General features: G+C 41.2%; 1 protein-coding gene across 1 annotated transcript in view; it reads left to right on the top strand.

Moving 5' to 3' along the window:
- The window catches only part of mipol1 (mirror-image polydactyly 1), a 33,173-nt gene extending 22,327 nt beyond the window's left edge, over positions 1 to 10,846 (top strand). Inside the window, exons 11-14 of the mRNA XM_068737203.1 lie at positions 3,920 to 3,973; positions 6,943 to 7,037; positions 8,279 to 8,464; positions 10,156 to 10,846. Coding sequence (XP_068593304.1) covers positions 3,920 to 3,973; positions 6,943 to 7,037; positions 8,279 to 8,464; positions 10,156 to 10,222 — 402 coding nt within the window. The 3' untranslated portion in view covers positions 10,223 to 10,846. The remainder of the gene's footprint in view (positions 1 to 3,919; positions 3,974 to 6,942; positions 7,038 to 8,278; positions 8,465 to 10,155) is intronic.
- Positions 10,847 to 13,488: the final 2,642 nt, after the last annotated feature.

The raw sequence follows: 13,488 nt of genomic DNA on the forward strand, positions 1-13,488 counted from the left end.
CCACAGTACACAAACACAAAGTAATCAGATTACTCATTCAGAGTGAAGAGTGATATCAGCTGTGACCACAGTACACAAACACAAAGTAATCAGATTACTCATTCAGAGTGAAGAGTGATATCAGCTGTGACCACAGTACACAAACACAAAGTACTCACAGAAAGCTGCTCTTTAAAGTAGAACAGAGTTTATTAAGTTCTATTATTAATGATCAGCTCAACTAATATCTAAACTAACAACAATGAGCTCGCTGTCTAACATCAGACAATCTGTGGTGAGAGAGAGAGAGAGAGAGTGTGTGTGTGTGTGTGGGGGGGGGGGGGTAGAGGTGAGAGAACAGCTCAGACAACGTATGATGTAATCTAAAACGTGGCTACGTCACGTAGGACATTACATTACAGTCATTTTTTTTTTTTTAAAAAGGACTACAGGTTGAAGACAGATAGAACTATTAAAATAGATACAACTATTAAAATGGAGGCGTGGTCACAGGTGACCACGCCTCCATTTAACGTGGTACTTTAAGGGTTGATGCAGTACTTGTACAGATAACGTGGTACTTTAAGGGTTGATGCAGTACTTGTACAGATAACGTGGTACTTTAAGTGTTGATGCAGTACTTGTACAGATAACGTGGTACTGTAAGTGTTGATGCAGTACTTGTACAGATAACGTGGTACTTTAAGTGTTGATGCAGTACTTGTACAGATAACGTGGTACTTTAAGGGTTGATGCAGTACTTGTACAGATAACGTGGTACTTTAAGTGTTGATGCAGTACTTGTACAGATAACGTGGTACTTTAAGTGTTGATGCAGTACTTGTACAGATAACGTGGTACTTTAAGTGTTGATGCAGTACTTGTACAGATAACGTGGTACTTTAAGTGTTGATGCAGTACTTGTACAGATAACGTGGTACTTGTATAGATGCTGTAGTACTTGTACCTTAAACTCTCATCAGTGTCAACACGCCTCCCATCCTCGCCTCTCTTGGCTCCGCCTCCTCACACCTTAACACCCTCCATCTTGACCTTGCCGTCGCCACGGTAACACCCGCCCGCCTCCATTAACCCCACAAAACTCTGTTCAGTATCAGCAAGTCCACCGACGCTAACCCTCCAATATCGCGCTCCGCCATCTTTTAACACCCCCCCCCTCCACCCCTCCACGGTAACACCTTAATCCCGCCCTCACTTCGCCGCCGAAATATGTTTCAAATGCCGCTGTAATCCTCGGAGGAGAAGAAGAAGAGAACACTCCACGCTGGAGGATTCCTCCCCCCCCCCCCCCCCCCCCCCCCCCCCCGCCGCTCAACGATCCCTCGTTCCCTCTCCTCATCTCTCAGGGATTATCTCCTCGCCGCAGCCGGGACTTCTGGGAAATATTAGAAAAGTGGGGGAGGCGTCTTTCTCTCTCTCTCTCTCTCTCTGTCTGTCTCTCTGACTCTCTCTCTCTCTGTCTGTCTCTCTCTCTGTCTCTCTCTGTCTCTTTCTGTCTCTCTCTCTCTCTCTCTCTCTGTCTCTTTCTGTCTCTCTCTCTCTGTGTGCCTCTCTGTCTCTGTGTGTCTCTCTCTCTCTGTCGCTCTCTCTCTCTCTCCCTCTGCCTCTCTGCCTCTCTCTGTCTCCCTCTCTCTCCCTCTCTCTCCCTCTCTCTCTCTTTCTCCCTCTGTCTCTCTGTGTCTCTCTCTCTCCCTCTGTCTCTCTTTCTCTCTCTCTCTCTCTCTCTCTCTCTCTCTCCCTGTCTCTCTCTCTCTCCCTCTCTTTCTCTCCCTGTCTGTCTGTCTCTCTCTCTCTCTCTCTGTGTGTGTGTGTGTGTGTCTCTCTCTCTCTCTCTCTCTCTCTCTCTCTCTCTCCCTGTCTCTCTCTCGCTCTCTCCCTGTCTCTCTCTCTCTTTCTCTCTCTCTCCTTGTCTCTCTCTCTCTCTCCCTTCAGGGGACGATCCGGTCTAACGGATTGGAAACTATTGGACAGATGAAATCTAAGACTTTTCTTGAGTCTGTTGTACTTTTTGATCTTTAGTTCAGGTTGAAAGTTCAACTTTGACTGATGACTGAAGTAAAAAGATGAGTTTCATGTTTGATATGTATGTTTCTGTGGTTGGAGGAGTTGTTTTATTTCTTATTTATTTGAATTGATGACGTGACAGTGATCTGTTCAGGATCAATAAAAGAAATTTAAAAATAAAAAAAAAATGTCTCTCCCTGTCTCTCTCTCTCTCGCTCTCTCTCTCTATCCCTGTCTCTCTCTCTCTCTCTCCCTGTCTCTCTCTCTCTCTCTCTCTCTCCCTGTCTCTCTCCCTGTCTCTCTCTATCTCTCTCCCTGTCTCTCTCCCTGTCTCTCTCTCTCTCTCTCTCTCCCTGTCTCTCTCTCTCCCTGTCTGTCTCTCTCTCTCTCTCTCTGTCTCTCCCTGTCTCTCTCTCTCCCTCTCTCTCTCTCTCTCTCCCTGTCTCTCTCTCTCTCTCTCTCTCCCTGTCTCTCTCTCTCTCTCTCTATCTCCCTGTCTCTCTCCCTGTCTCTCTCTATCTCTCTCTCTCTCTCTCTCCCTGTCTCTCTCTCTCTCTCTCTCTCTCCCTGTCTCTCTCTCTCCCTGTCTGTCTCTCTCTCTCTCTCTCTCTCTCTCTCTCTCTCTGTCTCTCCCTGTCTCTCTCTCTCCCTCTCTCTCTCTCTCTCTCTCCCTGTCTCTCTCTCTCTCTCTCTCTCTCTCCCTGTGTCTCATATCACGGCTGCAGCTGTTCTTTATTGAGTTGATATCAAGTCATCACAGGTTATTAAAGCTCACCTGGAGGAGCCGGAGGTTGTGGGTTTGATTCCCACAGGCGGCTCTTTGAAGGAGCGTCACCAGCTGGAGGCAGATCACACACTGAAGTCTATGGATCCTACAGCTGATGGGTTTTATCTTCATCTTTATGTTCACAGAACTGTATTAAACAATACAAACAGAAATAGAGTAATAAAGTGATAAGTGTAAAGAGGAACCAGTTCATGATGTTACAGTGAGTAACATTAAAGTGATGAACACATTAATGCAACAATATTCATAATACAAATGTTATTTTTCTACTTTCAGTATATATTGATAATACTTTTGTAGTTTTCCTTCAGTACAGTTGTGAGTGTAGGACCTTTACATGAGTATCACTGAACTGTGCTCATACTGATGAAGAGTCACATGAAAGCTGTTACTTCTTCACAATCATTCAAAATCATTCACATCACTTTGAAACGGATATTACATGCTGCACCTTAAAGCCTGTGTTTTCTACAGTGTCAGATGAAGACTAATCTATACTAATATTATAAGTATTATACTACTTGTAGAAATTGATTCAAGTGGTGGCTGCCAGGCAGCAAAATCCAAGATGGTGACGATCTAAAATCCAAGATGGTGACGATCTAAAATCCAAGATGGTGACGGCCAAAAACAAAGATGGTGCCGGCCAAAAAAAACAAGATGGCGACGGCCAAGATGAGAAACTGGAGGCTTCACTTCCTTGATACGTCTGTGGAGGCTGCTCAGCTTCTTTCTGACTCATGTGATCCGAAAATGTCCAGTAACTCAACGTTTATTGAAAAAGTATAGATGTTATGATTTCCAAAATTCCCAGCATGCTTTTCTTTAACAAAATATTCTGCTTCGATCCGTATTCATTTGTTGGCGTTTAGCCTTTCAGAGCGTTATTTACAGCAGCAGAAATTACATTTATAGAACCACAATAACGCTGAATCTTTCATTCTATTCATTTATTTGGGGTGATGACATCATAAAAACTGACTTTTAAAACTCCATTCAAAAAGCTCAAGATAAGCTTTACGTTGTGATGCTTCAGTCTGTTGAACGAACTCCGATTCACTGGCAGTCAGTCATCGATAATCAGCTGATCTGATCTGATCAATTAATCCAAATTGTGATTCTCTGCAGTGTAAACGTTTGGAACAGGACGTGATCCAGGAGAGAGAGCGGTGTGCAAAAGAGGTAACGCACACACACACACACACACATTCTCTCACACACACTCTCTCACACTCACACACACACTCTCTCTCTCTCTCTCTCTCTTGCATATTAACTGGTGGTCTCTTTGTTGAATGGTGATGATGGGATGTCTACTCCGTCGTCATGACAACCTGCCCTGGAGACGCTGCAGCTTGTTTGCCAACAACTTGTTATTCAAACAGGGTCGCTGTGTGTGTGTGTGTGTGTGTGTGTGTGTGTGTGTGTGTGTGTGTGTGTGTGTGTGTGTGAAGACGGAATTCACATACACACCTTGGTCAACACCTCAAAGGACCTGGTTTTAACTGAGTCAGTATCATGTAGTCCAGTACAACACCACCTTTAACTGAGTCAGTATCATGTAGTCCAGTACAACACCACCTTTAGCTGAGTCAGTATCATGTAGTCCAGTACAACACCATATTTAACTGAGTCAGTATCATGTAGTCCAGTACAACACCACCTTTAACTGAGTCAGTATCATGTAGTCCAGTACAACACCACCTTTAACTGAGTCAGTATCATGTAGTCCAGTACAACACCACCTTTAGCTGAGTCAGTATCATGTAGTCCAGTACAACACCACCTCTAACTGAGTCAGTATCATGTAGTCCAGTACAACACCAGCTTTAACTGAGTCAGTATCATGTAGTCCAGTACAACACCACCTCTAACTGAGTCAGTATCATGTAGTCCAGTACAACACCAGCTTTAACTGAGTCAGTATCATGTAGTCCAGTACAACACCACCTTTAACTGAGTCAGTATCATGTAGTCCAGTACAACACCACCTTTAACTGAGTCAGTATCATGTAGTCCAGTACAACACCATATTTAACTGAGTCAGTATCATGTAGTCCAGTACAACACCACCTTTAACTGAGTCAGTATCATGTAGTCCAGTACAACACCACCTTTAACTGAGTCAGTATCATGTAGTCCAGTACAACACCACCTTTAGCTGAGTCAGTATCATGTAGTCCAGTACAACACCACCTCTAACTGAGTCAGTATCATGTAGTCCAGTACAACACCAGCTTTAACTGAGTCAGTATCATGTAGTCCAGTACAACACCACCTCTAACTGAGTCAGTATCATGTAGTCCAGTACAACACCAGCTTTAACTGAGTCAGTATCATGTAGTCCAGTACAACACCACCTTTAACTGAGTCAGTATCATGTAGTCCAGTACAACACCAGCTTTAACTGAGTCAGTATCATGTAGTCCTTCATCTAGTTATATACTAATCAGTCTTATATAAATCAATTAATTGATGAATTAATTTATTTAATCATATTCATGTAGTAATTATTTCACCATTGACGTAGATTGTATATCAGATTCTCAGTTTCTCCTCCTTCCTCCTGTTCTTCTGCTGAAATATATTAAATTTTGTTATTAATGTAGCACTCTTTCTTTTTTCCCTCTGTGAAGTCTGTTAATTAGGCTGGAGGGCTCCGGGGGGATTAGAGCCTGGAGAGGTTTTTAATTTCCAACAGAAACACCAGCAGCTGCCGTGACAGACAGACTCAGATCCGCCAAGAAAGACCAAGCTGAAACCAGAATCCACAGCTTTGAAGGAGGCCTTTAAATCAGAACTTTGGATCAGAACAAAACCATATACTTAAACCAGAACTTTAACCAAACCTCTAAACCAGAACTTTAACCAAACCTCTAAACCAGAACTTAAACCAAACCGGTAAACCAGAACTTTAACCAAACCGGTAAACCAGAACTTTAAACCAAATCGGTAAACCAGAACTTTAACCAAACCTCTAAACCAGAACTTTAAACCAAACTTTTAAACCAGAACTTTAAACCAAACCTCTAAACCAGAACTTCAACCAAATCTCTAAAGCAGAACTTTAAATCAGAACTTTTTCATCAGAACTTTATACCAGGACTTTACTTTAAAATCAGACCTTTTAAATTTGAACTTTAAACCAGATCTTTAAACCAGATCTTTCAACCACCTTACAGTGAGCTACATTATTTAATTAAATTAAATTAAATTTAGAACCAAAAAGGCTGCCTCTCCGGTCCTCCTCCCTCCTCCTCCTCCTCCTCCTCCTCCTCCTCCTCCTCCTCCTCCTCCTCCTCCTCTTTGGTTGACCTTACCTCCTCTTGATGAAGGTCCGGGCAGGTTGGTCCCCCCCCCTCGTTGACTTTAACTTTTCATGTTAAAGGTCACTGATCAGCTCATTTGGAAATTATTCTGATTAATAAATTGGTTCTTTTGAAGCGTCTCCTCCGGCCCGGCTGGAAAAGACACATATTGACTCTCTGGGTTTGGTTTCTCTTTTGATGTCTCACTTTAAACTCATAGACCTTAAGGGCTTTAATCAGCATGGAGGAGGAGGAGGCAGGAAGTTAGAGGAGCTGAGGTGGTCCTGACTACTTTCACCTCCTCTTACTTCCTATATATGTTTATACAGTATATATTATAGTAGAGTGTGTGTGTATATATATATATATATACTCTCTCACACACACATTCTGTGGTGCAGATTGTTTTGAATCAAGGTCTACTAGACTGAGCTCTTTTCATTCCCACAATGCACCTGGAGCCTCTGATGTGCTCGTTATGAAGAGTGTTGTTAGCTAATGAGTCAATTAGTTCATTAATCCTTTATTTAAACAGACTCACTGGGATCAAGCAGCACACACACTTATCATATGACTTAATGATAATCACCATCACCATGCAATGAAATCCATTACAGTTGTCATAGACACATATGCGAAATGTAGCTTCTGCATTTAAACCATCACCAGTGTATTGGGAGCAGAAGCGCCTGGGGAGCAGTTAAGGGTTCAGTGTCTTGCTCAGGGACACTTCGGCACAGGACAGTAGCAGCCGAAGGGCTGCCCCCATCATCACCACCCATGATTTAAATGAGTTGACTGTCAGGAGGTTAATCTGATTGATGTGTTTTTTTATCCAATCAGACGGAGCTGCTGAGGCTTCAGAGTCAAAGGGGCGTGGCTCTGGAGGACCAACGGCGGCTGGACACAGAGCTACAGGTGCTACGAGCCAATCACAGGTTAGCTTCAGACCGGGGGTCTAAAAACCAGACAATGAATCCTGTAAACCAGTTTAACAACTAGATACTGAATCCTGTAAACCAGTTTAAACCAGACAATGAATCCTGTAAACCAGTTTAACAACTAGATACTGAATCCTGTAAACCAGTTTAAACCAGACAATGAATCCTGTAAACCAGTTTAACAACTAGATACTGAATCCTGTAAACCAGTTTAAACCAGACAATGAATCCTGTAAACCAGTTTAACAACTAGATACTGAATCCTGTAAACCAGTTTAAACCAGACAATGAATCCTGTAAACCAGTTTAACAACTAGATACTGAATCCTGTAAACCAGTTTAACAACCAGAAAATGAATCTTGTAAACCAGTTTAACAACTAGATACCGAATCCTGTAAACCAGTTTAAACCAGACAATGAATCCTGTAAACCAGTTTAACAACTAGATACTGAATCCTGTAAACCAGTTTAACAACCAGACAATGAATCTTGTAAACCAGTTTAACAACTAGATACTGAATCCTGTAAACCAGTTTAACAACCAGACAATGAATCCTGTAAACCAGTTTAACAACTAGATACTGAATCCTGTAAACCAGTTTAACAACCAGAAAATGAATCTTGTAAACCAGTTTAACAACTAGATACCGAATCCTGTAAACCAGTTTAAACCAGACAATGAATCCTGTAAACCAGTTTAACAACTAGATACTGAATCCTGTAAACCAGTTTAACAACCAGACAATGAATCTTGTAAACCAGTTTAACAACTAGATACTGAATCCTGTAAACCAGTTTAACAACCAGACAATGAATCCTATAAACCAGTTTAACAACCAGACAATGAATCCTTTGTGCTGTGTACTAATATACTTACTGTGTACTAATACATTTACTCATAGAGCGGGTTTACAGGATTCTTTGTACACACACTCTGAAGACCACATTTACTGACAGTGGATCAGATCCTGATGGTCACATGGTTCTTGGTTCTGTCCTCTGTTGTTTACCTTTAATTAACCTGAAGATATTAATATCACAGGTTATTGATTAGCTATCAGCTCATTGATGGTGAGGTCACAGGTGAAACATCCTCTCCTCTCCTCTCTCCTCTCCACCTCTCCTCTCCTCTCTCCTTCTCTCCACCTCTCCTCTTCTCTCTCCTCCTCTCCTCGTCTCACCACCTCTCCTCTTTTTTCTGCTCCTCTTCTCTCTCCACCTCCTCTCCTCCTCTCAGCTCTCAGGACCTCCTCATGACTCCTCGTCCCGCGTTGCCCAGTGATGGCGTCTCTCAGGCCCCGCCCCCTCAGGCCCCGCCCCTGCTGTTCCAGGTGCAGCAGCTGTCGCAGGAGAAGCAGAGTATGGAGGCGGAGCTTCAACGCTGTCAGGAGGCGGAGCGAGAGGCCAGCGAGAGAGTCCGCAGGTAAGACTAAACACACACATGTGTGTGTGTGTGTGTGTGTGTGTGTGTGGGGGGGGGGGGGGGGGGGGGGGACATACGTCCAGTGACCTTTACTGAATACCAGCAAGCATGTTGACATGTTCGTCTGCACACACACACATGTACACACATGTACACACACACTGAGAACAGTGATGACATCATACTGTCTTTGATTGGCTTATGATGAGCATTGAACCAGGACGTTTGATTGGTTCTAACAGGAAGGACTCAGAATGTAAATCTTTCACGACCTGTTTACTGGTCACCAGATGAGCTGGTTCCAGACTAGTGAGACCAGTAGACCAGTAGACCATTAGACCAGTGAGACCACTAGACCAGTGAGCCCAGTAGACCAGTAGACCACTAGACCAGTGAGCCCAGTAGACCAGTGAGACAATTGGACCAGTGGGACCAGTAGACCAGTGAGACCACTAGACCAGTGAGACAATTGGACCAGTGGGACCAGTAGAATCAGTGAGACTACTAGACCAGTGAGACAATTGGACCAGTGGGACCAGTAGACCAGTGAGACCAGTTAGACCAGTAGACCAGTGAGATAATTGGACTAGTAGACCAGTGAGACCACTAGACCAGTGAGCCCAGAAGACCAGTGGGACCAGTAGACCAGTGAGACCAGTATCTGTGGTGTTTCCTGTCTCCAGAAACTCGTTGCTGAGGCTCTGTGATGTGTTCACAGACCGGTTAAGCGCGTGGGACTAAAGAGATTTGTGGTGATGATTCATATTCAGCGGACGTTGTGCTGCAGAATTAATCCTTCATATCTGAGCTGGAACGGGACGACGTTCTCCTCGTCTCATCACGCTGAAGATGGAGGGATGAGACTCATGATGAAGCAGATTAAGTCGTCCTCCTGGGCTCAAACCTGAGGCTCTCTGCCAGCGGGGGGGTCTGAAGAGTTAGGGAGGAGAGGAGAGAAGAATGTTTGCTCTATGGGGGGGTTATTAGAGAGGAGAAGTTTAATTTAGTTTGAGAGGAGAGAGAGAGAGAGAGAGAGAGAGAGACACACACACACAGAGAGAGAGAGACACAGAGAGAAAGAGAGAGAGAGACAGAGAGAGACAGTTATAAACTCCTCCCTTCTTCTTCTTTCTCTCTTAATATTCAGACTTCATATTAAATATTCATGTTCTCACTGAGGATAAAAACATGACGACTGCTCCTAGAAACAGGAAGTCAGATCCTGAAGGTGAGAACATGGAAAGGTATGACTACAGGTAGAGTCTTTAAGACAGACAGAGAGACAGAGAGAAAGACAGACAGACAGACAGAGAGAAAGACAGACAGAGAGACAGACAGACAGACAGACAGACAGACAGACAGAGAGAGAGAGAGAGAGAGAGAGAGAGAGAGAGAGAGAGAGAGAGAGAGAGAGAGAGACAGACAGACAGACAGACAGACAGACAGACAGACAGACAGACAGACAGACAGACAGACAGACAGACAGACAGACAGACAGACAGACAGACAGAGAGAGAGAGAAAGAGAGAGAGACAGACAGGTTGTTGGTACTTTTTCACTGAGGAGGAACGTTTGTCTGTAAATGTTCATTAAAGTGTTTTTATTCAGTTATTAAGTTAATTTCTCCTCCTCTTCATCCTCCTTCTCTTTCTCCTCATCCTCCTCTTTCTCCTCCTCCTCCTCTTCCTCAGGTTGGAGCGTCTGGTTGAGGTCTTGAGGAAGAAGGTTGGAACAGGAAGTCTCCGAGCCGTCAGCTAATCTCAAATATTGTATTATATTTTTTTCTTCAGATGAGTTTTTAGTAAATAAGACCTGCAGCTCATTATCATCACTGTTTTATGAGTATTAATATGAGTATTATTATTAGTATTAATATGAGTATTAATATGAGTATTATTATGAGTATTGATATGTGTATTAATATGAGTATTAATATTAATATTAATATGAATATTATTATGAGTATTGATATGAGTATTGATGTGTATTAATATGAGTATTAATATGAATATTAATATGTATTAATATGATAATTAATTAGTATTAATGTGAGTATTAATTTTAATGTTCTCTTTTTTTCTCTTTTTTGTGAAACCAAAATAAATATTTAGTTAATTTTTGTATTCAGTTATAATCATGATATTTGATATTTTAATTGATTTTTTTAGATTTGTGAATAAAATCTTTTTTTAACTGAAACAGTTTTTAAAATGTTTAAATCCAGAATCCAGAATCCAGGCCTCATGGTGGCGCTGTAGGCCACGCCCCCTCTACCTATGCTCTTTAATAATATAAATAAACCTGCCATGATGGATTTATTTATCCTTATTTGCATAATGTGGAAACCAGTCATGCTTAGCAGGAAAAACAAAGAACTCAGATCAGAATATTATTGTTATATTATTAATATTATTAATGTTATATTATTATTATTATTATTACTAATGTTATATTATTAATGTTATATTATTATTAATAATAATTTTATATTATTATTATTAATGTTATATTATTAATATTATTAATGTTATATTATTAATAGTATTCATGTTATATTAATATTATTAATGTTATATTATTATTATTACTAATGTTATATTATTAATGTTGTATTATTATTATTAATAATTTTATATTATTATTATTAATGTTATATTATTAATTTTATATTATTATTGTTAATGTTATATTATTAATATTATTAATGTTATATTATTATTATATTATTGATCAGAAGTACAAATGAAAATGACAACACGGGTGTTCAAATTGGTTTATTTATTTTGCTGAAAAGATTCTGTTGATTTAAATGTTTTTATCTCCTGAACTTCAAACATGAAGAATGTTTTAATGTTTCTAAACTATAAAGAATGAAACTTCTTCTGGCTCCAGTTTCAGAGTCTCTGCTGTGAAGGATTCCTCCTCTTCTCCTTCTTCTTCTTCTTCTTCTTCTTCTTCTTCTTCTTCTTCTTCTTCTTCGTCTCCTTCTTCTTCTTCTTTTTCATCTCCTTCTTCTTCTTCCTCTTCTTCTTCTTCTTCTTCTTCGTCTCCTTCTTCTTCTTTTTCATCTCCTTCTTCTTCTTCCTCTTCTTCTTCTTCTTTGTCTCCTTCTTCTTCTTCTTCGTCTCCTTCTTCTTCCGCCTCCCGTTCTTCCTCTGCCTCCTCCTCTTCTTTTTGTTCTTCCTCTACCACCTCCTCCTGTTCCTCCTCCTCTTCTTCCTCCTCATATTCCTCCTCTTTCTCCTCCTCCTCCTGTTCTTCCTCTACCTCCTCTTCTTCTTCTTCCTTCTCCTGTTCTTCCTCTGTCTCCTCCTCTTCTTTTTCTTCTTCCTCTACCACCTCCTCCTATTCCTCCTCCTCCTCCTGTTCTTCCTCTACCTCTTCTTCTTCTTCCTCCTCCTGTTCTTCCTCTGTCTCCTCTTCTTTTTCTTCTTCCTCTACCACCTCCTCCTGTTCCTCCTCCTCTTCTTTCTCCTCCTCTTCCTCCTCCTCCTCTCTAATTGAAGTCTAACTCGTAGTTCTTCTGTTGATTTAAGGTTCTTCTTTTAAATTCTTTCTTTCAAACAGAAACTCTCAGATTAATTTCTGAGGATCTTTGTGACACATGTGAGGAAGCCGCTCTGACTTCCTGTTCCCTAAAAACTTATAATTAAAATTTAACTTTGACAATTTTCCAACAAGTCGGTCAAACTGTCGGATTAAAGAAAAACGAAGAAGCTTCGTTAGCTGAAAGATTTCAGCTGTGAAACAAATCTGATCAGAAAGAACAAAACATGAAACCAGAGAAGAAGAAACACCAACATTGAAATTAGATTTCAGTCAGTGAGTGAGTGTGTCAATGAGTAAGTGAGTAAGTGTCAGTGAGTAAGTGTATAAGTGAGTGAGTGAGTGAGTGAGTGAGTGAGTGAGTGAGTGAGTGAGTGAGTGTGTAGTGAGTATGTGTCAGTGAGTAAGTGAGTAAGTGTGTCAGTGAGTAAGTGTGTAAGTAAGTGTCAGTGAGTGAGTAAGTGTGTAAGTGTGTCAGTGAGTAAGTGAGTAAGTGTGTAAGTAAGTGTCAGTGAGTGAGTAAGTGTGTAAGTGTGTCAGTGAGTCAGTGAGTAAGTGTGTAAGTGTGTCAGTGAGTAAGTGTGTAAGTAAGTGTCAGTGAGTAAGTGTGTAAGTGTCAGTGAGTAAGTGTGTCAGTGAGTAAGTGAGTAAGTGTCAGTGAGTAAGTGTGTCAGTGAGTAAGTGAGTCGGTGAGTAAGTGTATAAGTGAGTAAGTGTATAAGTGTATAAGTGTGTAAGTGTTCAACATAGGGCTGGGCGGTATGACCAACTATGCAAAGAGATTAGTGGACAGACACAGAGACACTCACTCACTCACACTCAACCCATCTCCTTATCTCCTGGAGATAATAAACATAAGTTGCAGTGAATCTAATCAGAGATAATGAGATGCAAAGAAAGTTTATGATGAAATAAAAGAAGCTATTTTGTTTGTTTACAATCTGTGATAAGTAATATCAATAATAATATAGTTACATGTGTTCTTAGTCTCATTGATTTAGCTCAGAAGACATGAAACAAAAGAAAGTTTCAACTTTAAGGTGAAATAAACTAAAAGTTATTTAAAAAAAATATTTTTCTTAAAAACACCTCAAGATATTTTACAGCAGAAGTTTTCATCAGCATATGTGTGTGTGTGTGTGTGTGTGTGTGTTTTCTGCCCCCCCCGTGGCCTGGTTACCGCGGTAACGGCAGACTACTCGTGGTCAACTTGGGTGTTCTGTTTTTAATCCTGCAGCCGTTAATCTGCTTGTTCTGAAGAAAGACTCAGTTTGTTGGAGCTCCAACTTCTGACGCCACCTGGGAGAGAGAGTTTGTGTGTGTGTGTGTGTGTGTGTGTGTGTGTGTGTGTGTGTGTGTGTGTGTGATCTCATGAGTCTGAACCATCTTTGTGTTGATGTTTATATCAGAAGCTCTGCTCTATGATTGGCTGGCAGGTGTTCTTTCTATTTCTGAGGTCAAACTCCTATTAATAAAAT

The sequence above is a fragment of the Cebidichthys violaceus genome, unplaced genomic scaffold, assembly GCF_023349555.1.
Source record: "Cebidichthys violaceus isolate CVI_PGR_0920_01 unplaced genomic scaffold, fCebVio1.0.p SCAF_77, whole genome shotgun sequence".
Taxonomy (NCBI): Eukaryota; Metazoa; Chordata; class Actinopteri; order Perciformes; family Stichaeidae; genus Cebidichthys; species Cebidichthys violaceus.